The sequence below is a fragment of the Bombina bombina genome, chromosome 1 (assembly GCF_027579735.1).
Source record: "Bombina bombina isolate aBomBom1 chromosome 1, aBomBom1.pri, whole genome shotgun sequence".
NCBI lineage: Eukaryota > Metazoa > Chordata > Amphibia > Anura > Bombinatoridae > Bombina > Bombina bombina.
The window spans coordinates 598795416-598821287 of record NC_069499.1 but is presented as its reverse complement, the minus strand read 5'-3'; the positions used below and the strand labels follow the sequence as shown (position 1 = coordinate 598821287).

At 37.2% G+C, this 25872-nt stretch overlaps 1 protein-coding gene across 2 annotated transcripts in view; it reads left to right on the top strand.

Moving 5' to 3' along the window:
• Positions 1-22689, top strand: part of LOC128645719 (uncharacterized) — an 84026-nt gene extending 61337 nt beyond the window's left edge. For both annotated transcript variants that reach the window (XM_053698926.1, XM_053698927.1), the window contains exons 4-8: positions 4631-4809; positions 6067-6236; positions 18471-18630; positions 18766-18866; positions 21984-22689. In XM_053698926.1, the coding sequence (XP_053554901.1) occupies positions 4631-4809; positions 6067-6236; positions 18471-18630; positions 18766-18866; positions 21984-22475 (1102 nt within the window). In that variant the 3' untranslated portion in view covers positions 22476-22689. The remainder of the gene's footprint in view (positions 1-4630; positions 4810-6066; positions 6237-18470; positions 18631-18765; positions 18867-21983) is intronic.
• Positions 22690-25872: the final 3183 nt, after the last annotated feature.

The window sequence follows — 25872 nt, the reverse complement described above, 5'->3', positions numbered from 1 at the left end:
TTATGCTAGTTATATGCAGAACCCAACTATAGTAAACAGAGAAATTTACTTCTCTAATAAAAAAAATAGGGATCATTTTCTATTACAACAAGCCCAAGAATCAATACAAATCAAAGCAGCCAAATTTAAAAGATATGGCAATAAAGCAGGCAAATTCTTAGCATCCATCTTTAAAACACAAACTCAGAGAAAGCCTATTGTGGCTATTAGAAAAGATAAGAGTATCACCTCAGATCAGGAACAAATGGCTCTCTTATTCCGTAATTTTTTCACAGACCTTTATGCTTCACAACAACCACAAGCAGAAGACATTGATCGATTTTTAGATTCTATTAAGATACCATTGATATCAGGAACAGACTTGGAAGCTCTAGATAAGCCTATAAGTGACCAGGAGATAGTAAGGGTCATTAAATCATTAGCTAGAGGAAAATCTCCTGGCCCAGACAACCTGCCCTTGGAGTTTTATATGGTACTATTAGAAAAAATTACTCCAGTCCTAAAGGACCTATACAAAGGGTACTTTGAAGAAAACATCAGGGTATCGGAAGATTTTAAGAGAGCAAACATTGTACTAATCCCTAAACCTAATAAGGATCCCCTAGATCTTACAGCTTACAGACCGATATCCCTGCTGAATCTTGATTATAAGATTATGATGAAGATTTTGGCAGAAAGATTGAAGCTAATTGCACCTAAAATTATACACGAGGATCAGGTGGGATTTGTGAGTGGAAGATCATCTGAGAAAAGTATTAGAAAGATACTCCATGCTATCTCTCAGTACAGTGACGGGGATTCTGCTCTGCCGGAGGCCTTCCTGCTATCTTTGGATGCAGAGAAGGCCTTCGACAGAGTGGAATGGCCATTTATGTTCAAAGTTATGGTTAAATACGGATTTGGAAGTAAGTTCTGTACCTTTATTAGAAACATCTATTCAGATGCAAAGGCATCAATTATGATCAATAATGAGTTAACTCAATCTTTTACACTTTCTAGAGGCACGAGACAGGGGTGTCCTCTTTCACCCCTACTTTTCAATTTAGTTCTGGAGCCACTGGCAATCAAATTAAGGGAACTTCTTACAGGAATTAATATAGGTAAGGAATTGCTAAGAATATCCCTATTTGCCGATGATTTACTTTTGTATGTCAGTAATCCAAAAGATACCATGGACATAGTCTTAGAACTTTTAAAGGATTATGGCAATGTCTCAGGGTACAAAACTAATTTGGCAAAATCAAAGGCAATTTGGTTGAAAAGGAGTAATAAACAGCAAACCTTTGAATTTATTGAATCTAATGCCTTGGAATATCTAGGCTTGAAACTCTCTGTTAACCCAGATGACTGGTATCGCGACAATATTCTTTCAGTCCTCCAAGAAACCATGATGAAATTAAGAAGTTGGGCAGCGTTACCGGTTTCAATCTCGGGTAAAGTTAATCTCTATAAAATGTTCATAGTCCCAAAAATTTTATACCCATGTAGAATGCTTCCCTTGCTTATAAAAAAAATGGACCTATGGCGCTTTAATCGGGCACTGAGATATTTTCTTTGGAGTGGGAGAAAACCCAGAATAAAATTGGAAATACTATACCAACCATATTTGGGAGGGGGGCTATCACTTCCAAACCTGGAATGGTACAATTTAGCAACATTAATAAGATTTCCAATTGAATGGCTTTTTCAGTCATTTAAACTATCTAATAAGTACTTAGAAGAACACATATGTGCTCCCTATTCTATGGGCTTTATAGTACATGCAACAAATAAGATTTTGGGCAATACAATTGCTAACCACCCCTTATTGAAGGATATCTTAAAAGCATGGAGGAATACCATGAAGTTGCTTGGACATCCCACAGCGGTCTCTAAATGGCTACCTATTCAAGGTAATTGGCACTTTCCACTAGGTAACTCAGCTAACCCTTTTAGTCTATGGTCACCTTCCAAAGCTCTCTCGATTGCAGAGTTCTATGATTTTAAGACTAGAAAATTTCATAAATTTACAGAATTTCAAAATATCTTTCCGGCAGCACAGAAGAAACATATGTTCTACTTTTTGCAAGCCACAGACTATATACGAAAATTACTGTATCTGTTTCCTCAGACTTTCCAAGACCACCCATTAATGGATCATCTTAAAATGGAAAAGTGTTCCGTGACTTCTATATATAAAATTTTAAGATCGGCAGAGACGGAAAAATATATACAACGGGCGAAGGCATATTGGGGAAAGGTAGTAAGCTTGATAGACCCTATAGATCAACTAGAGAACAGTTTAAAGACTGCGTTAGCTATCTCCCCTTCAACCTATCTAAGAGAAACGCAGTTTAAGATTATCAATAGAGACTACCTCACCCCACGGCGGGTAGCTAAGTGGAATTGTAATGTTAAAATTTTTTGTATTAAGTGCCATTTAAATGATCCAGATCTGGGTCACCTACTGTGGGAATGCCCGAAAGTAAACCAATTTTGGCATAAGGTAGCCTATCTTCTTTCCCAAATGATAAATATTGAAGTGAGGCTTTCAATAAATTCTATAATATTACTGAACCCCTGTATTTCATGGGGGAATAAAAAGAGATTCATTCTAACTGCGATACTTAACCTCAGAAAACTTATTTTTGACAACTGGTGCAAACCACGAGCTCCATCAATCAAAGAAGCAAAAAATCTCCTTTCTGATAGTGCAATAATAGCAGCCCATGACTATAGGCTTGAAAGGAAGAAAGATAACTCATATTTAAAAACTTGGAAAGACTTTATTCTAGATCAGGGTAGAGACTTTACTGCTAACATAGAAGGTATTATTAACATTCAAATATAGTGAATATGCCCCGAATTGGAGGTTTAAATGGATAGGATTGGATGGGGCGGTGAGAAGGGAGGAGATTATGTTAACTTTGCTCCTTTTTTTTTTTTTTTTTTTTTTTTTTTTTTCTCTCCCTCTTGGACTCTCCCCATGAAAGATGCATGATTAATGCAATATAACACTATATAAAATAATGGACGATTAGGCGGCCTAGTTGGGCATAACAGACTCATCACCCCCCCCCCCACTTTTAGATTTGCTAACATATATGTAAACTCTTGACAAATGTATTTGGATATATGTGAATATCCTACTTGTAATGCTTATTCTGCCACTGCACTTTGTACTTTTTCAAGATTATAATAAAAATATTAAAAAAAATAATAAAAAAAAAAAATAAATTAAAAAAAAAAAAAAAAAAATATCACTAATATTCTGGATCTAATATAAAAAATGGTAGAGTTTACCATCACTTTAAGGGAATAAACTACTAACAATTACTGTCTTCACAACCTAGAATTAAGCTTAATGTATCCACTACCCCCATATGAACAACTCCATTTAGGAGTAGAAAAACAATATATTCCCTTAATTGTTGACTAACCTGGGGGGATGGGGTTACTGACACATACAGTGACCAATTGATAGGGGTGAGGAGTAACTGACTGATTGGAGCATAGTTTAAATGATTAATTAAGGTATGGATTGACTGACTGATTAGGATGCAGGATGAATGATGTGACCATGGAGTGACAATCTGAAGGAAGCACAGGGGTATAATTTATGGGGGGGAATAGGGTGATGGGAAGATATGGTGACTAATTGACTGGTCATAGGGTAATTTATTGGTGGGAGTATAGAATGAATCACTGAGGATGTGGGGTGACTGTTTGAGGGGACAAATAGAGTGACTAGGTAGAGTATAGTGCGACTGATTGAGAAACATATAGTGACTAGTAGAGAAATTTGGTGACTGATTAGTAGATGTGAACAGCTGGAAGACTACAGGGTGAGTGGTTTGGGGAGCATTAACCGATTCATTGGTGGAGCATTTAACAGCAAAAATTGCAAGTTGAATTACTTCAGAAGTATTTAAAAGAGTTAAGGATAAGGGTCTTGTGCAAATGAAAAGTAACTGATGAGAGCATACTTTGTGAAATGTTACAATTTCAGGGTGGGTGATTTGAGGGAGCAGGTGAGTAACTGAGAGAATGGTTGTTGGTCAAAGTGCAAATTAATGGAGGGAACACAGGTTGAGTAATTGCGGAGTATAGCATCAGGTTTATCATAGGGAAAGAGATTTCGAAAGTTCAAAGTCAAAGTGATTGGAAGAGCTTGGGATGGACAATGGAGATCTCATGGTGTTTAGTTTGGAATGAATAACTTTGAAGCAAAGAATGAGTGCATGGGGAAACTGCAAATGACTGGGGATACTAGGGAGATACTAGAGTGAATGACTAGCAGAACACATCATAACTTATTGGGGGTACTAAAAGAATGCATCGTTTAGGACAGAGTTAAGGAATACAGAACCCAGGGTGAATTTTTGTGGTGCAGCACTGGTCCTTTTAAAGAAAAAAAATATTTGTATATTTGTAAAGAACAAATGAGCAACTAAATGGGAGCGCATAGTGATGGATTGCCACAATACAGGGTAATTGGCATGCTCTTGGGAAAGGCATGGGGTATATAATTGGGAGGGTAACAATAACATAGGATGAGTAACTGGGAAGGTGACTAGTGGAGTGCAGAGGGAAAGCACAGGGTGTGTCCGTGCTGTGTGTTGCAACATTTTTAACCAAGTCTTCTATCCAGCTCCAGCTCTGTGTGGAAACCGATCAATGTGTCACCAGACTGTGGGAGAGGTATATGTCGTGCTGACCTAACTGTGCATCTGATGGACATCTACATAAAATATCAGGCAAAGGTGCGATGTCCGAGCAACCAGTCTTCCTCCTGGAATACGTCCAATCATATTCAGCTGTACAAGGATAGTGAGTACCAACCTACTATAAGGGGAAGGGGTACAGCTGGGAGAACAATACACTGCATATGGGAAAAATCTTTGCAGGCCTTTTAGTAAAGGGAGGGGGTGCAGCGCTAAAATGTTAGCACTGTTGAACACTAACACTGCTCAAGGTTAATCAATAGCGCTACCATTATTTTATGCTGTAGAGTTCTCTATATAACCTACGTCTGTGCTCAGGCTTATTGCAACACTAATAACCTGAGCATAGTTCTCCAAAACAGGAATAGTCAACTTTTCCTATGGTATCTGCATTCTAGATGTATACAAAATTATAACTCTTTTGCACATACAGGTAGAAAACCCTTTATTCAAACTGCATGGGATTGGAAAAGGTTTGGATTTCGGAATAGTTTAGATTTTGGAATATTTGCATCTTTAAAATGGGACAGTTAGGAGAGGGGTGGTACCAAGTGTAAACAACAATATCTTATGTCATTTAGGTAATTATTATACTATTATGCACTAACACTGCTCAAGTTAAATGAATAGTGCTTTTATTTTGCACTCATATTAGTTCAGAGTAATATGTAGCTGCTTGAGCAAAATCCTAGGGCTTTCTAAAATCTGGATTCCTTACATAAACTTCTAATTTACGCTATCGCTCTAACACTGAGCCGTTAGCATTTTATATACAGCTTTAACCCCTTCCCAGTCCAACACCTTGTCATATACCATATCCCTTTTAATCACTGTTATTATCTATAAATATAGATGAATTACTTTATTTTAAGATGTTTAAAAATTATATTTAAAAACAGGGGCACTTTAATTCATTATTATTTTTTAAAATACTTACTTTTACGTTATGGTAAACATAACGGCGATCCTCTGCCCGCATCTCCTGATTTCTTTAGCAGATCGATGACGAATCCGGCTTCCTCCAATTGTTGTGTCCCCCCTTTGGTATCCAGCTCATGGGGCAAAGCAACGATTGGAGGAAGCCGTATTCGTCATCGATATGCTAATTAAGCAGCAGATGCAGGCGGAAGATCGGCGTTATGTTGGGTAATTATTTTAAAAAATAAGCATCATTGTAAACTTTAATGAATTAAAGTGCCCCTGTTTTTAAGAGTATTTTTTAATTCTGACCTTTAATTCGTTAAAGTTTGCAATCACTTTAATGTAATACTGTGCAAGTTGGATTTCAGAAGAGCTTAGTATTTAGGAACAGCCTGTGGTTAAGGCCTGGGCTAACCTGCTATCGCCTTTCTCTTCTTTACAGTGACGGTTGGCCCACCCATACTCAACTTGATAGTTTTGAATAATAAGCAGGACATCTCAGTGTCTCTGCCCTTTATGCCACAAACTGCTCCTTACGGCCTATTGGAGAACTTCAGTACTCTGGACACCCTCTTTGTGACTGCAACTATTGACAATAATATCTCATACCGCGTGAGTGCAAACCCTGGCACTGTGGCTAACATATGAGTGAAGGGTGATAAATAAGATATATATGAGTGATGCACATTGTGGGAGGGTTACATTAAGGCTATTGTTAGGTGAATAACTGGCACTGAGTGAGGGTGAGCTGGATCACTGAGAGTGTATGGTTACAATATGTGAGTGAAAGGTGGTTCTGATTGAGGGTGTATTTGTAACGGTGTTTGTATGCTATATGGATATTGCTAAAACAGCTTTTAGCTACTTATAGAGATTGGAATACATGGGCTGGTCCTGATCTTCACATTTAAAAAAAAAATTAAGGTAGATGGGTGATACAAGGGCAAACCATCTAATTCTTTGTATTTACACTCACTACATGATTTTAGTCACATCTCTGCAATGTTTATAAGACCCTTATTTGATTCCATTAGAATTCCTGCACAAAAACAATGTACAGCAGGATGGGTGATTTGTTGTTGCTTTTTTTTCTAAGCCATTAAAATAGTTGCAGTTGGTAAATAATATGACAACAAAATCTAATGATATGAAAAAGGGAAAACTGTAAGAAACTGGTATTCTAAGCTTTTTAAGGGGATTTTTTTACAGCCTTTGAAAGAAGCAAAATACTATATATAACCAAAGCAAAGACCAAAAAAAATAAAATGAAAGTAAAACTAGGCAGCCAGTTCACTTCTACAGGCCCATTTATCAAGCTCCGTACGGAGCTGGAAGGGCCGTGTTTCTGGCGAGTCTTCAGACTCACCAGAAACACAACTTATGAAGCAGCGGTCTAAAGACCGCAGCTCCATAACCCTGTCCGCCTGCTCTGAGCAGGCGGACAGGAATCGCCGGAAATCAACCCGATCGAATATGATCGGGTTGATTGACACCTCCCTGCTGGCGGCCGATTGGCCGCGAGTCAGCAGGGGGCGGCATTGTGAGCTGCTGGTGCAATGTTAAATGCGGAGAGCGTATTGCTCTCCGCATTTAGCGAGGTCTTGCGGACCTGATCCGCAGTGTCGGATCAGGTCCGCAAGACCTTTGATAAATTGGGGCCTTATATTAATAACCAATAATATCTTTTGATTTTGAAGAATTGAATAACTTACATATGTAAAACACACAAACACTTCATTATAATCATAAAGCAACATTTTTTAAATTATTAAATTTTTTGAAGGACAAAAATGCAAATAAACTGATAAACAATTTCAATATACATTACAGATATTCATTTCATATCTGTTTTACAGAGTTCAACATACAATATATCAGTTCTTATTTTTTCCCCTTACAGAATCAGTTAGGTCACTCTCATGATTGTAGAGATTATATTTAAAAAGGTGTTAACATTTTAAAGGGACATAATAATCATATGTTAAATCACTTGAAAGTGATGCAGCATAACTGTAAAAATTAGTTGAAAAACAAAAAACAATAGCCAATCAGCATCAGCAGTGCTGAGGTCATGTATTGCTTTGCTGTGTTCTCATGATATTGCACTGGAATCTTGTGAGATTTCATAGTTCCTTAAACTGAATAGGAAAATAACAATAACTGTGCCTGCACATGCCAGATGCACACTCCCTTGGAAGTCCTGGAACTAGCATCCTAGCTCAGCATGCTAATGCACTGTGGCTGACCTCTGTAGCAACCCGAGGGTTGCAGGTTTGATCCCCGGAGAGGTCCACTCAGCCTTTCATCCTTCTGAGGTAGATAAAATGAGCAGCGCCTTGAGACCCTTATGGTTGATTATCCGTGCGTTACAAGTACGCAATACATACTTAGCATCCTGATTACAGTGGGATGTGAATACTTAGGACATTTTGAGGTAAATATCTTCCTTTTATACATAGAGATGTTCAGGTGATATTTTCTAGTCAGCTTTTTACAGCTATGCTGCATGCATCACTTGCTTCAACATTTGGGTATCATGTCCCTTTAATGAAGGTTAACTGAAGTATAAGCAAATACCAAAAAAGAAAAGGAAAATTAAGGAGGCCACCTCTAGACCAAACCATATAACCAACATTATCCAAACTACAAAAAAAAATGTTAAGAAAGTGATTCTGCAGCCAAATAAAAAAATATGTAACTTAGGGCTTAGGGTGTGTTTAGTTAAATAGCTATGGCCTCAAAGGTGTTATATACATTGAAAATGTTAGAACTGCTATTAAAGTGCAGAAGCATCAGTAGTATGTTAGTATGATGTAATTCATACAATTAAATGTAATAAAGTAAAATAGTGAGAAAAATCTATTTGTTCCACATATTAAAATATTTAGGAAATACGATATATAGTTCTACAAAAGTGATATAAGATGAGAATATAAGCTTTATAATAAGATATACTAACAGAGACCAACAAAAATAATATTGTTACTCTCAGCCACAAAACATGGCATCCGCCGCTGGCCACAGGGCATAGCAGGAGCATGTGTATACATATAGGCAAAAGTGGCCATGTTGATACACAGGTTGTAAATGTAATTTAATTGAATTTTGAAAATGACCAATCCTTTTGACATAATCCTTTGATATAATGAAACTACCCATGTCTGTTATGCAGAGATTAATGTTTTGAGCACAATCACCTTATGAAGAATATGAAAAATGGAATCAGGTTATCAACTAGTAGGTCTAAACGGTTATTACTTCAACAGTAAGACTATAAACATAACACAAAACATATAAAAACTTTTTACTGGTTATGATAAATGATACTGAGTTTACACACTCCTATTATCCAAGTTCTAAAACCTCTAAGAGAGGCCAGTAAATGGGATTATTCATAGTTATGTTATGAAAAAAATCCAGCCTCTGGTAGTATTTCTTTAAAAATATAGGAGGTTTTGTAGGTTTGTCAGCAGAAGGCTGCTGAGCTTGTTTTGGATCATTGTTATAAATGTGTCCCTGTAGATTTGCTCCGGAGATCATTGACTTGCCATTCGGCTTTATTGCAGACTGTGCACTATTAAGAACAGCAGATGGATTGGAAATGACCCCTTTCAGAGGCCGTACTGTCACTCTACTAAATGCTATTGGCAATGTAGTCAGTGATTTTGTGATAGAGCCATTCCAATAGATCCTCTTATTATAAGTGATGTTTTTCATCACCAAAACATATATTTCTCTGTTATCTGCAGGGGTAGATGAGGCCTTGGTTAATATCTGACTCAAAGTTGTGTTACTCAAATATTTATTCGATTCCAGATCCCAAATGGGTGTACAATGGTTGAACGAGTTTCTATCAATGATAGATTGTATATGGGTCTCTAATTGCTGATATGGGTTATCCAGGTGGTTCAATAAATCCTGTCCCATCATGCTTGTGGGTTGTGTTGATTTGCCCATGATCCACTTATTTCGGTGCATGTATAGAATAATAGACCAGTTATGAAGTAAAGCTACGGTGTACTGTTGTTCAGAGATGGCTTAATGAATACCCCAGTGCATGTATAGAATGTATAGAATAATAGACCAGCAGTTATGAAGTAAAGCTACGGTGTACTGTTGTTCAGAGATGGCTTAATTAATACCCCAGTTCATGTATAGAATGTATAGAATAATAGACCAGCAGTTATGAAGTAAAGCTACGGTGTACTGTTGTTCAGAGATGGCTTAAAGGGACACTATACCCAAACATTTTCTTTTATGATTAAGGTAGAGAATATAATTTTAAATAACATTCCAATTTACTTCTATTACCTAATTTGCTTCATTCTTTAGATATACTTTAATGAAGAAATAGCAATGCACACGGTGAACCAATCACAGGAGGCATCTATGTGCAGCTACCAATCAGCAGCTACTAAGCATATCTAGATATGCTTTTCAGCAAATAATATCAAGAGAATTAAGCAAAATAGATAATAGAAGTAATTTAGAAAGTTGTTTATAATTGTATGCTCTTTCTAAATCGTGAAAGAAAACATTTGGGTTGCATGTCCCTTTAATGAATACCCCAGTGCATGTATAGAATGTATAGAATAATAGACCAGCAGTTATGAAGTAAAGCTACGGTGTACTGTTGTTCAGAGATGGCTTAATTAATACCCCAGTGCATGTATAGAATGTATAGAATAATAGACCAGTTATGAAGTAAAACTACGGAGTACTGTTGTTCAGAGATGGCTTAATGAATACCCCAGTGCATGTATAGAATGTATAGAATAATAGACCAGCAGTTATGAAGTAAAGCTACGGTGTACTGTTGTTCAGAGATGGCTTAATGAATACCCCAGTGCATGTATAGAATGTATGGAATAATAGACCAGCAGTTATGAAGTAAAGCTACGGTGTACTGTTGTTCAGAGATGGCTTAATTAATACCCCGGTGCATGTATAGAATGTATAGAATAATAGACCAGCAGTTATGAAGTAAAGCTACGGTGTACTGTTGTTCAGAGATGGCTTAATTAATACCCCGGTGCATGTATAGAATGTATAGAATAATAGACCAGCAGTTATGAAGTAAAGCTACGGTGTACTGTTGTTCAGAGATGGCTTAATTAATACCCCAGTGCATGTATAGAATGTATAGAATAATAGACCAGCAGTTATGAAGTAAAGCTACGGTGTACTGTTGTTCAGAGATGGCTTAATTAATACCCCAGTGCATGTATAGAATGTATAGAATAATAGACCAGCAGTTATGAAGTAAAGCTACGGTGTACTGTTGTTCAGAGATGGCTTAATTAATACCCCAGTGCATGTATAGAATGTATAGAATAATAGACCAGCAGTTATGAAGTAAAGCTACAGTGTACTGTTGTTCAGAGATGGCTTAATTAATACCCCAGTGCATGTATAGAATAATAGACCAGCAGTTATGAAGTAAAGCTACGGAGTACTGTTGTTCAGAGATGGCTTAATGAATACCCCAGACCTCTGGGGGTAGGGGAGGTGCGCTGCCTAATAACTAACCGACACTGAAAGTCTGAGTCACTGCTCCGGTACAGCAAATTAGATATTTCTTGTGACTGCTATATGCAGAGTACTTGGGAGATCTCTTATATTTGGTGGATGCTATAGGATTGAAGCAGTAACCAGCGGATTATTGTTTTATCCACAGAAGCTCCTGAATATGCAACCGTTCTCAGTAGTACCGTGAACACGCCCCTTCCATAAAGCAACATTTTAATTATATATATTTAGAATCAGTACTTGTTGAAAAGTTTAAAAGTGTGAATTGAGAAATATTGTTTAACTTTTCATTAAATCAGAAAACAAGTTTGGTTGTAATTTTCATAGAACTGCATATAATAGACACTAGTGTAAAGAATAATATGCACATGCACTGATTTAAAAATCCAGTATAAAACCTTTTAAAAACTTACTTAGAAGCTCACAGTTTAGTACTGTTGATGAGGTTAGGCTGGGACACCCACTGAAATAGGCTGAGAAAGCAGAAAAAGCAGGCACTTCCCCTCCCCTGCATATGAAAAGGCCCTTTAGACAGGAGCTAGCATGAATCTTTACATTAGTATACATTTAAAACTTTGCGGCTTGGTTAGGAGCCTGAAAATTATCACAATTTTTTTTTTTTTTTTTAAACATGAGCAAAATCATTATCTACATTATCTACGAAACATTTATGCAAAGAAAAATCTAGTGTACAATGTTCCTTTAAAAAATATATTCGGCTATATCATGAGTTTTGTCGGTAAGGCTGTGCGGTGCTAACGCTCCTTTTTTTCTTACCGCTCCCTTTAAACAACGCTGGTATTACGAGTTTTCTGCAAGCCGGCGTTAGCCTCAGAAAAGTGAGCGTTGAGCAAAATTTAGCTCCACATCTCACCTCAATACCAGCGCTGCTTACGGTAGCGGTAAGCAGGTAAAACGTGCTCGTGCACGATTTCCCCATAGGAAACAATGGGGCTGAGCTGGCTGAAAAAAAACCTTACACCTGCAAAAAAGCAGCGTTCAGCTCCTAACGCAGCCCCATTGTTTCCTATGGGGAAATTAAAGTTATGTCTACACCTAACACCCTAACATGAACCCGAGTCTAAACACCCCTAACCTTACACTTATTAACCCCTTATCTGCCGCCCCCGTTATCGCTGACACCTACATTATAATTATTAACCCCTAATCTGCCGCTCCGGACACCGCAGCAACCTACATTATACTAATGAACCCCTAATCTGATGCCCCCAACATCGCTGACACCTACCTACATTTATTAACCCCTAATCTTCCGACCCCAACATCGCCGCTACTATAATACATTTATTAACCCCTAAACCTAAGTCTATCCCTAAGTCTAACCCCCCCTAACTTAAATATAATTTAAATTAAATGAAATAAATTTACTACAATTAAATAAATTATTCCTATTTAAAACTAAATACTTAACGATAAAATAAACCCTAAGCTAGCTACAATATAACTAATAGTTACATTGTAGCTAGCTTAGGGTTTATATTTATTTTACAGGCAACTTTGTATTTATTTTACTAGGTACAATAGTTATAATATAATAATATAGTTATATTTAATAGTTATTATATAATAACTACCTAGCTAAAATAAGTACAAAATTACCTGTAAAATAAATCCTAAGCTAAGTTACAATTACACCTAACACTACACTATCATTAAACTAATTACCTAAACTACCTACAATTAATTACAATTAAATGAAATAAACTAAATTACGGGGAAAAAAACACTAAATTACAGAAAATAAAAAAAGAATTACAAGAATTTTAAACTAATTACACCTAATCTAATCCACCTAATAAAATAAAAAAGCCCCCCCAAATAAAAAAATACCCTACCCTATACTTAATTACAAATAGCCCTTAAAAGGGCCTTTTGCGGGGCATTGCCCCAAAGTAATCAGCTCTTTTACCTGTAAAAAAAATACAATACCCCCCTCCAACATTAAAACCCACCACCCACACACCCAACGCTACTCTAAAACCCACCCAATCCCCCCTTAAAAAAACCTAACACTAACCCCCTGAAGATCACCCTACCTTGAGCCATCTTCACCCAGCCGGGCACAAGTGGACCTCCAGAGGGGCAGAAGTCTTCATCCGATCGGGGCAGAAGAGGACATCCAGACCGGCAGAACTCTTCATCCAGGCGGCATGTTCCAATCAGCCAATAGAATGCAAGGTCAATCCTATTGGCTGATTGGATCAGCCAATTGGATTGAACTTCAATCCGATTGGCTGATAGCATCAGCCAATAGGATTTTTCCTATCTTAATTCCGATTGGCTGATAGGATTCTATCAGCCAATCAGAATTGAAGGGACGCCATCTTGGATGACGTCACTTAAAGGAACCTTCATTCTTCGTTAGGACTTCATTTGAAGAGGATGCTCCGCGTCGGCTGGATTGAAGATGGACCCGCTCCGCTCCGGAAGGATGAAGATAGAAAATGCCGCCTGGATGAACACTTCTGCCATCTGGAGGACCTCTTCTGCCCCGATCAGATGAGGACTTCTGCTGTATGGAGGACCACTTGTGCCCGGCTGGGAGAAGACGGCTCAAGGTAGGGTGATCTTCAGGGGGTTAGTGTTAGGTTTTTTTAAGGGGGATTGGGCGGGTTTTAGAGTAGTGGTGTGTGGGTGGTGGGTTTTAATGTTGGGGGGGTATTATATTTTTTTTTACATGTAAAAGAGCTAATTACTTTGGGGAAATGCCCCGCAAAAGGCCCTTTTAAGGGTTATTTGTAATTTAGTATAGGGTAGGGAATTTTATTATTTTGGGGGGCTTTTTATTTTATTAGGGGGATTAGATTAGGTGTAATTAGTTTAAAATTCTTTTAATTCTTTTTTTATTTTCTGTAATTTAGTGGGTGTTTTTTTCGTAATTTAGTTTATTTAATTTAATTGTAGGTAGTTTAGGTAATTAGTTTAATGATAGTGTAGTGTTAGGTGTAATTGTAACTTAGGTTAGAATTTATTTTACAGGTAATTTTGTACTTATTTTAGCTAGGTAGTTATTAAATAGTTAATAACTATTTAATAACTATTGTACGTAGTTAAAATAAATACAAGGTTGCCTGTAAAATAAATATAAACCCTAAGCTAGCTACAATGTAACTATTAGTTATATTGTAGCTTGCTTAGGGTTTATTTTATCGGTAAGTATTTAGTTTTAAATAGGAATAATTTATTTAATTGTAATAAATTTATTTTGTTTAATTTAAATTATATTTAAGTTGGGGGGGTTAGACTTAGGGTTAGACTTAGGTTTAAGGGTTAATAAATTTATTATAGTGGCGGCGACGTTGGGGTCGGAAGATTAGGGGTTAATAAATGTAGGTAGGTGTCGGCGATGTTAGGGATGGCAGATTAGGGGTTAATAAAATTTAACTAGTTATGAACAGCAAAAAGAGACCAACGGCACTACTTGTTTAATTATTAAATATTATAAATATTTGAATTAATGCATATGTGATTAACATACAATAACCATCGTTAATATCTATGAGTATAAATTGACCTACTGTGGACAAACTTATCAACAATTAACCTTTGCGGTTACTTTAAGAAACACATATATATATATACACAGATTACAACTGTTGGTCAAGGGTGAACAAATATTAGGTTATACGTGCATACATATCTCAGTAATTTATTAAAAAGAAAGTATCTATTAATTAATTCCACTGAGGATACTTAAGAGTGTTTTTAAGAATTTTTTCCTATTTTATGATATTTATATCCACTTCCACAAGTTCAAAACCAATGTCCTGATTAACTGTATCTACTCAACAGCCACTTAGAGTGCTACAAGTGTATTCTTTTTAGAGCAAGTCTCTTCTTACTCTCACCAATTAAAATTTAACTAGTGTTTGCAGGCGGGAGTGTGGCGGTTTAGGGGTTAATACATTTATTAAAGTGGCGGCGATTTCCGGTCGGCAGATTAGGGGTTAATAATTCTAGGTAGGTGGCGGCGACGTTGGGGGGGGCAGATTAGGGGTTAATAAATATAATATAGGTGTCGGCGATGTTAGGGGCAGCAGATTAGGGGTTCATAGGTATAATGTAGGTGGCGGCGATGTCCGGTCGGCAGATTAGGGGTTAAAAAAATGTATTTTAGTGTTTGCGATGTGGGGGGGCCTCGGTTTAGGGGTTAATAGGTAGTTTATGGGTGTTAGTGTACTTTTTAGCACTTTAGTTAAAGGGACAGTAAAGTCAAAACTAAACTGTCATGATTCAGATAGGGCATGCAATTTTAAACAACTTTCCAATTTACTTTTATCATCAAATTTGCTTTGTTCCCTTGGTGGTAATTTTGAAAAGCTAAACCTAGCTAGGCTCAAACTGATTTCTAAACAGTTGAAAACCGCCTCCTAGCTCAGAGAATTTTGAAAGTTTTTCACAGTTAGACTGTGCTAGTTCACATGTGTCATATAGATAACATTGTGCTCACTCCCGTGAAGTTATTTAGGAGTCTTCACTGATTGACTGCACTGCATGTCTGTCAAAGGCACTTAGATAAGGAGGCTGTCTGCAAAGGCTTAGATACAAGGTAATCACAGAGGTAAAAAGTATATTAATATAACTGTGTTGGTTATGCAAAAACGGGGAATGGGTAATAAAGGGATTAGCTATCTTTTTAAATAAGAAAAAAATTAGTGTAGACTGTCCCTTTAAGGGTTTTTCATGGGCAGAAGTCAATTCTTGCCTAGTCTCTGCAGTTTATATTCCAGGAGTGAACAACTGGGAAGCAGATATTTTTCTCAGACGTCTTTGGGGTCTCCTAGAGATAGATCTGATGTTTCTATCCCACCCTTTATATCTCATCACTCGTGGACTCCACAGCCTGGGTATTAGTTCCCAGGAGTAATGGATCCTGGACTCTCACCACCTGTATGCAAGAAAACATAATTTATGCTTACCTGACAAATTAATTTCTTGAATGGTGGTTAGAGTACACAAGTCCCCACCCTATGTCTTTTTTCCCTGCTCCTTTTATTGCTCTTATGGCTTTTTCCTACCTCATTTTGCTTGGCTATACGTTAGACTGAGGTATATGTGAGGTGGGAGGGGTTTTATAGAGCTTTTTCTGGAGTCTCCTCCTAGTGGTAGGGAAGGGTAATTCCCTGGAGTAATGGATCATGGACTCTTACCATCATGAAAGAACTGAATCGGTAAGCATAAATTATGTTTCTTAACACACCTTTAGCACAATTGTCCTAGCTCAACTTTGGGTTAGCACTTGAGGGAAAGCCAGAAGATTCTTTTTAGCACACCCCATAGATGGGGAAAGGAAGTTAGCATGGTTACCTTATCCAACCTCCAGATGTTAGCTTGCTAGAGCGATAACATTTTACTTTTAACTTACAATCTGTAAGAATTCCATTCACATGCTCTGAGAACCCTCACTAATGCTTTTCAAGTCTATCAGACATCACTGAAAGCCCCCTGTTAACAAGTTTCTCAAAAAGGAGTTTTAAACTATTTAACACGTTTGAAATAAAATATGGTAATTAGAATGTTCATTCATGATTGCTATTAAGTGTTTGGACTTCATAAGCTGAGAAAAAATAAATGATTGCAAAGCACACATTGCTCATGTATTTTGAATTAAAGGGACAGTAAACCCCAAAATTTTCTTTCATGACATGCTCTATCTGAATCATGCAAGTTTAATTTTGACTTTCTCATCCCTTTAAGCTTGCTAGTAATAGCAAAGAAACTGCAACTACGCAAACAAGACAGCAATCAGCAATAATGAATAAGCATGCACAAGATATTTCTTATTGGCTGCAAAATTATGACTCCAAAAATCCTCCAAAAGCAATTTTTTATGACTTTTCATGTGTTTACCCAGTTAGGATATATGAAATTCATCTTTGTTTTTGTTATTAATGTGGCATATACAAAACCCAGAGAGGGTAACCAATTCAAACAGATGTACTTTTAATAAACTGGAAAGCTGTCTCAGCAAGAAAGCCAAAATCAGAGCTGAGTTAAAGATTTAAATGGCAAATTGTAAAACATTGTAATCTGCTCTTTTCTCTGCAATCTGTCCAAATCCACATTAACACAATTAGAGAAATACATTTTAGAAATATAAAACTTAGCATGATGAGGCTTGCCATGGAATGACTCATATAACTATAACCATAGGTACATCACTCCTCCTATTTCATTTGTGGGACTTTCACATTAAAGGTCTGATGACAAATTTCTGTTGGCTTTATTCCAAATAGCTTTTCATGGCTGAGTGGAAATTACAGAAGAAATACAAAAAGACCAATGAAATTATTCACTTGAAATTCGTAAAAGGATTAAAATAAAAAATGAAAAGGATCAACAAGGAGAAATATTTCACTATATAATTTGAGTGTCCCATCTAAAGAATCACATTTTAGAGTTAAAGGGGCCTATTTATTAAATGTCTGTCCGACATGATCCGATCAGCGGATCATGTCCGACAGACCTCGCTGAATGCGGAGAACAATACGCTCTCCGCATTGAGCATTGCACCAGCAGCTCTTGTGAACTGTTGGTGCAACGCCGCCCCCTGCAGATTTGCAGCCATTCAGCCGCTAACAGGGGGTGTCAATCTACCCGATTGTATTCGATTGGGTTGAATTGCGGCGATGTCTCCTCAGAGCAGACGGACAGGTTATGGAGCAGTGGTCTTTAGACTGCTGCTTCATAACTGGTGTTTCTGGCGAGTCTGAAGGCTCACAGAAACACGGGCCCTCAAGCTTCATACAGAGCTTGATAGATAGGCCCCAAAGAGCAGTCATGTTTTAATGCCGAAAATAGTCCTGGGAACGTGAGATGGATTGTGGGGTACGTAGAGAGGATTATAAACACAATATGACGTTGAGCCATTGAATAATATTACATCCAAAACCTAAAATTATATATATTAAAATGTTTGCTTATATATATATATATATATATATATATATATATATATATATATATATATACAGTATATATATATGATTATACACACACATGTAAACACAAGAATTGGGGTGTAACAACAATTAAGGTGGGACTAAAGTTATTTTTCTAGAGTGACAATAATTTGTGATATTCTTATTTGTAAAGCTATGCACACCTAGCTGTATGCGTATTGTCTAAATTGTTGTGCTCTATAGCAACTTTGAAGGTACTCGGTGAGGGAAGAGGGATAACGCAAAAGAGAAGCTGTTTGTATGACAGATTAGTATTGTCGAATGAGTTGTGCTAAAAGGTAGCTTATTGTGATTGAGAGTTGTAAACAGAGTCTGAACTATTGCCTCTCCACAGAATACTCACATTGTGATCAAGTACCCCCAGACACTCTCCTTGTTCATACCATTGCCCCATGGTGGTCAGTTCTGTGTGAATGTAACCTTCCCCAAGAGGGAGAAAACGGTAGGGGGGCGAAAATGTGAGACATTGTTCCCCAAAACATCAGCATTTCCAGGTAATGCAGATAGTAACAGATAGCTATGTGTTTGATAACAACGCCAAGCAGTTGTGTTTGCAGACAGAGCTAACAAGTTGTATGACAATGATAGTATTGTATATATATGTCACTGACAGTTATTTGTCTCTCCAGGAGTTGCTATATTGTTGTTGCCACTTTTTTTGGTTTGCGTATTGGTTGTTATTATCAAGAGGTACTGGTGCCCTTATCAAACCCCACAACCTCGTGTTCTGGTAAGTGACATTTATGAATATTGGCCTTGGTCTTTTTTTGTTTTTAAAGTCCCATAACTTTCTCCTTTTATTTAAACAATATAGGGATTTTAGACAACAAACAATAACCGTCAGGGTAAAATTTTGGGGGCTGTTAAACTCACTACAGCATGAATTCATAATAAAAAGGAAACCATAACATTTTATTGAACATAATAAAATAAAAAACACTGAACATTAAATAGTCCCTTTAAAAAAATTTCCATAAAGAAAAAAATCTTCAGATCCACAGTAGGCAGCTCCCTGGATAAGCATCCACAGGACTTGTTATATACAGGATTCTAAAAAGAACAAAGAGAAGACAGAGGCACGTCATAGTGTAGACAAGTAAATAAAAAAACAAATTTAAACAGCAGGTGAAATTGTACTCACAAAAAGAGCATACCTCCAGGGACATCTCAGCCTCCTCCCTGCTAGCTTAATCACCAGCAAACTTGTTATGAAGCAGACCTCTGTGAATCACACCACACTGATTCAATATGCAAAGTTCCAGGAACAGCAGAATTGGCTCCAAAATGGTGTAGAGCTGATACTGTTAAATTTAAATAAAAACATTTAAAAATCTATCGGCTAGATTACGAGTTTTGCGTTATGAGTAAAAAAGCAGCGTTAAGGCTAATAACGCTGCTTTTTCACTACCGCTGCTATTACGAGTCTTGTAGGTATAGCTGTCCCACACACTTTTGTTTTTCAATGGGACTTCCATAGCGCCGGTATTACAAGCTTTTTTTTGGAGGCCAAAAAGTGAGCAGTACATCCTATCCCGCAAGATTCGTAATGCATTCTAAAGTCAGTAGTTATGAGTTTTACACTACAAAGCCGTAGCATAAAACTCATATCTAAAGTGCTAAAAAGTACACTAACACCCATAAACTACCTATTAATCCCTAAACCAAGGCCCTCCCGCATCGCAAACACTATAATAAAATTATTAACCCCTAATCTGCCGCTCCGGACATCGCCGCCACTAGAATAAACATATTAACCCCTAAGCTGCTGCACTCCTGCATAGTAAGCACTAGTTAAATATTATTAACCCCTAATCTGCTGTCCCTAATATCGCCGCCACCTACCTACATTTATTAACCCCTAATCTGCAGCCCCCAACGTTGCCGCCACTATACTAAATTTATTAACCCCTAAACCTAAGTCTAACCCTAACACCGCCTAACTTAAATATAATTAAAATAAATCTAAATAAAACCCACTATCATTACCTAAATAATTCCTATTTAAAACTAAATACTTACCTGTAGGCAAGTTTGTATTTATTTTAACTAGGTAGAATAGTTACTAAATAGTTATTAACTATTTACTAACTACCTAGCTAAAATAAATACACATTTACCAGTAAAATAAAACCTAACCTGTTTTACTAACACCTAACCTTACACTACAATTAAATAAATTACCTAAATTAAATACAATTAACTAAATTAAATACAATACCTAAATTACAAAAAAAACCCCACTAAATTACATAAAATTAAAAAAAATTACAAGATATTTAAACTAATTACACCTAATCTAATAGCCCTATCAAAATAGAAAAAAAGCCCCCCCCCAATAAAAAAAAACCCTAGCCTAAACTAAACTACCAATAGCCCTTAAAAGGGCCTTTTGCGGGGCATTGCCCCAAATAAATTAGCTCTTTTACCTGTAAAAAAAATGCAAACAACCCCCCAACAGGAAAACCCACCACCCACACAACCAACCCCCCAAATAAAACCCTAACTAAAAAAAACTAAGCTCCCCATTGCCCTGAAAAGGGCATTTGGATGGGCATTGCCCTTAAAAGGGCATTTAGCTCTATTGCAGCCCAAAGTCCCTAATTTAAAACTAAAACCCACCCAATAAAAGCTAACACTAACCCCTGAAGATCCACTTACAGTTTAGAAGACCGGACATCCATCGTCAGCGAAGCCGGGAGAAGTCCTCAACGAAGCGGCAAGAAGTCCTCAACGAAGCCGGGAGAAGTCTTCATCCAAGCCAGGAGAAGCGGTCCTCCAGACGGGCAGAAGTCTTCATCCAGACGGCATCTTCTACGGGTCCATCTTCAAGACTTCCGGCGCAGAGCATCCTCTTCTTACGGCGACTCCCGATGAATGAAGGCTCCTTTAAGTGACGCCATCCAAGATGGTGTCCCTTAGAATTCTATCAGCCAATCAGAATTAAGATTGAAAAAATCCTATTGGCTGATGCAAGCCATTAGGATTGAATTTAGGATTGAACGGCTGATTGGCCAATAGGATTGAGCTCACATTCTATTGGCTCACTTAAGCAGCGCTGGTATTGGTGTGCGGTATGGAGCACAAGTTTGCTCTACGCTCACTTCTTGTCTTTTAACGCCGGGTTTAGGAAAACCTGTAATACCAGCGCTGTAGGTAAGTGAGCGGTGACAATAACTTTAGCACCGCACCCCTCATAATGCAAAACTCGTAATCTAGTCGCATGTGTTTCTCAGCTCATAACTGTTTTCTTCAGAGTTATCTTTTTTTTAAAAAATATTCATATAGTGGACTGCTTTTCAGTACATTTAATGCTACCAGCAATTTGGTGCTCCTGTCTCCTGTAATATTGGGATTTATCTAATTCTTTTAGTTGTCTCCAGACAAGGTCCCTCATTCTGTACACTATCTTTAGCAGAATTCTAATTCTTTGGAATTTTCTTATGCTCTTGTAGGGCCTGATGATCAAAAGCTCGTCGGCATGGAGAGAAATCACACAAAACCTTTGGGTTTTTTTTTAGACCTTATATTGTAATGTAGGAGTTTCTCCTTCACACAAAGAAAACTAATGCAACATAAACATGTCTCAATATAAAATTTGTGTTACTATTTTTTTTTTCAGGGGCCCTATTGTAGTGGCGAGGCTTCTTATATCATCTTACCTAAGCGGAGAGCTTTAGATCATCGGGCCCTTATTGAGACTGTCATCAATTCTTCACACTCTATAGACCATTTGACTAAGTTTCATCCTTCTTTACAAGATTTCTAGAATTTCCCTCTTTTCAAGCCTTTCTATTTTTCCTCATATTTCCTTTTTTCTTTCCCATAATTTCTCCTTCATTCTCTGCAGGAACTGCCTTTTAATTCCCCCCATGTGCTGCTAGAGTTTGAGGAGCAAATACCATTGGATACTCTATTTCTAGTTACACAAGATTTGGACAAGGAATTCTCTGGTGCACCTTCTAAGGGGTATGAGTGCAATGGCTTCCTGGAGAAGCTTCATCCGTATCCTGATTTAGAGAAAGAGGATGAAGACTTTACAGGAGGAAGTTCTGAGTATAGTGAAGATTCTAACCCTCATATATCAGAGGCTCCATCAATTTACAAAAGAATCTCTGAGGACCAGAATATCCATCCAAACCCAAATATAGACCTAAACTCTATAAGATTAATGGGAAGGGAGTCTGCAGAAGAGGGCATCCTGTTAGTACAGCTTATGGAAGGCCACAATTCACAGCAAGGAAGTTCGACAGATGACATTAGCATATGCTGCCCTGAGGAGGATGAGGGGGATGAGAAATGGAAGTCATTAACTGGATACGAGAGGCGCCCTTCTATCTAGCCACATCTACATTTAAGTGACCTAAGAGTGGACTGTCTGTGACTCTTGCTATGCACTAATTCATTGGTATACATAGTGTAAATATTTATAAATGTAGTAATTGTATACACATGATGTGAATATTGTATAGTCCATACACATATAATTTATATTTTTATATATAACAAATGTACATTATGGTTATCAAATAATTAAAACAGTTAAAGAAAAGTAAGATTGTTGTGGTGATACTCAGTCTCTTGATTATATGTAAAACTACAATCCTTGACCCCATAGACCTGTGCAGGGTAACTGGGTCCTGGGGGCACAACCAATCCTTTGAGACACTATGGTCCCAGTTTTGTCTGGTGAAACAGGAATGACTGTCTATTTTATTCCACATACAAAACTCCTAGTACATACTGTACATATACACTCAGTGGATACAAAGTGCTGATATCTCACCCAAGCATTGTATTATATTGCAAGATAATGGGAAATTCAATTTTATACAGTAGTGAATACTTGTAGTGGTAGTGTGTCTAAAGGGGAAGTAAAGCAGTCACAGAAACGGCAGAGAAAGACATTACAGGCACAAACAATAAATAGCCCCCCTGCACTAGTTTTTAGAGTGAAAGAGGGAAGTAAGGCAACAGGAGCACATAAGTCAGGCAGCATTGTACAACAAGGATCCCATAAATGCTGTGACTCAGGGCTAATATGCCAAACAGTGCCTTAAAACACATTCTGGGTTCTACTACTTCACATATATAGCTCCAGGTAGCCGATCTAGCAATATCACACGTACAAACACACACCAGCTGAATGTTATCAGAGAGAGTACATGGGAAGGGGGAATACTAACCCCAATAAAGAATGTGAGTCTATCCATACTTCCCAAATCAAATTTATCCATGCAGTAAAATGTGTAATTAAAGTAATGATCAAGACTATTCTAAACATTACAACACTGATACTTACTGAATGCTTCTTTATTTCAAATTCAAAATCCTCTATTAGAAAAACATATTAAACAATGTAGAAGGTATCAACTGATATGTGGATGAATATTATACATATTTTAACTGTAAAATAAAAAAATATCTACAAACATAAGAAAAAAATTACAACAATTTTAAACTAATTACACCTACTCTAAGCCCCCTAATAAAACAACAAAGCCCCCCAAAATAAAAAATGCCCTACCCTAACAGGGCCCTTTGCGGGGCATGCCCCAAGAAGTTCAGCTCTTTTGCCTGTAAAAATGTTTGTAGATATTTTTTTATTTTTTGTAACTTAGTTCTTTTTTATTTTTTGTACTTTAGCAAGTTTATTTAATTGTATTTATTTGTAGGAATTGTATTTAATTAATTTATTGATAGTGTAGTGTTAGGTTAATTCTAGGTAGTTTATTTAATTAATTTATTGATAGTGTAGTGTTAGGTTAATTGTAGGTAATTGTAGGTAGTTTATTTAATTAATTTATTGATAGTATAGTGTTAGTTTTAATTGTAACTTAGGTTAGGATTTATTTTACAGGTAAATTTGTAATTATTTTAACTATTTTAGCTATTAAATAGTTCTTAACTATTTAATAGCTATTGTACCTGGTTAAAATAAATACAAAGTTACCTGTAAAATAAATATAAATCCTAAAATAGCTATAATATAAATATAATTTATATTGTAGCTATATTAGTATTTATTTTACAGGTAAGTATTTAGCTTTAAATAGGAATAATTTATTTAATAAGAGTTAATTTATTTCATTAGATTTAAATTATATTTAACTTAGGGGGGTGTTAGTGTTAGGGTTAGACTTAGCTTTAGGGGTTAATACATTTATTAGAATAGCGGTGAGCTCCGGTCGGCAGATTAGGGGTTAATAATTGAAGTTAGGTGTCGGCGATGTTAGGGAGGGCAGATTAGGGGTTAATACTATTTATGATAGGGTTAGTGAGGCGGATTAGGGGTTAATAACTTTATTATAGTAGCGCTCAGGTCCGGTCGGCAGATTAGGGGTTAATAAGTGTAGGCAGGTGGAGGCGACGTTGAGGGGGGCAGATTAGGGGTTAATAAATATAATACAGGGGTCGGCGGTGTTAGGGGCAGCAGATTAGGGGTACATAAGGATAACGTAGGTGGCGGCGCTTTGCGGTCGGCAGATTAGGGGTTAATAAGTGTAGGTAGGTGGAGGCGACGTTGTGGGGGGCAGGTTAGGGGTTAATAAATATAATATAGGGGTCGGCGGTGTTAGGGGCAGCAGATTAGGGGTACATAAGTATAACGTAGGTGGCGGTCGGCAGATTAGGGGTTAAAAAAATTTAATCGAGTTGTGGCGATGTGGGGGGACCTCGGTTTAGGGGTACATAGGTAGTTTATGGGTGTTAGTGTACTTTAGAGTACAGTAGTTAAGAGCTTTATAAACCGGCGTTAGCCCAGAAAGCTCTTAACTACTGACTTTTTTCCTGCGGCTGGTGTTTTGTCGTTAGATGTCTAACGCTCACTTCAGACACGACTCTAAATACCGGAGTTAGAAAGATCCCATTGAAAAGATAGGATACACAATTTACGTAAGGGGATCTGCGGTATGGAAAAGTCGCGGCTGAAAAGTGAGCGTTAGACCCTATTTTGAGTGACTCCAAATACCGGCGGTAGCCTAAAACCAGCGTTAGGAGCCTCTAACGCTGGTTTTCACGGCTAACGCCAAACTCCAAATCTAGGTCACAGTAAATAAGGATATAATGGACTGACCAGTTATCTAAGGGCCTTAAGGTGATTAAAGTATGTCATCTGTTAAAGAAAAGGCAATGTGCTTGCCATGAAGATGAAAACAGATAACATAAAAATCAGTTCTGATATATTTATTGGAGCAACTGCTATTTAAAAAGTATAGAAGAATCAGGTATATAATAGTGCTCTCTAACTATTATCCCCGCCTCTTCTGCTGTCAACGGGATGAGGGATATACCCAACAACGAGTATTGAATATTCGATATTGGGCCATAATAAAAATTCCCCAGCTGCTGCTATAGGCCTCGGATGTCTGTTCTGTGACTCCGGAATCAAAAATATAGCAAATAAAATAGCTATAGGATCCACGAGATGCAGTGAACCTGAAAATGAACTTTTCGTGTATAGATGCTGTAAAATAAAATCAATAATCGGCGGAATATTTAAGGTTCATCTGGATCTCCAGAAAGTACTACCTCACAGAGTCAATGCGTGGACACGCCCTCCCCAACTTATGGTTTTTTTTGCATTCATTTTGCTTAGTTCTCTTTGTTAAAGAAAAATCCTAGGTGAGCTCAGGAGCATGCTCGTTTCTTTAGCCATCTGGCAGCAGTGTTTACAAAAATATTTATAGCAATGTTATACATACTATAGTTGCAAACACTGCTGCCATAGACTGCTAAAG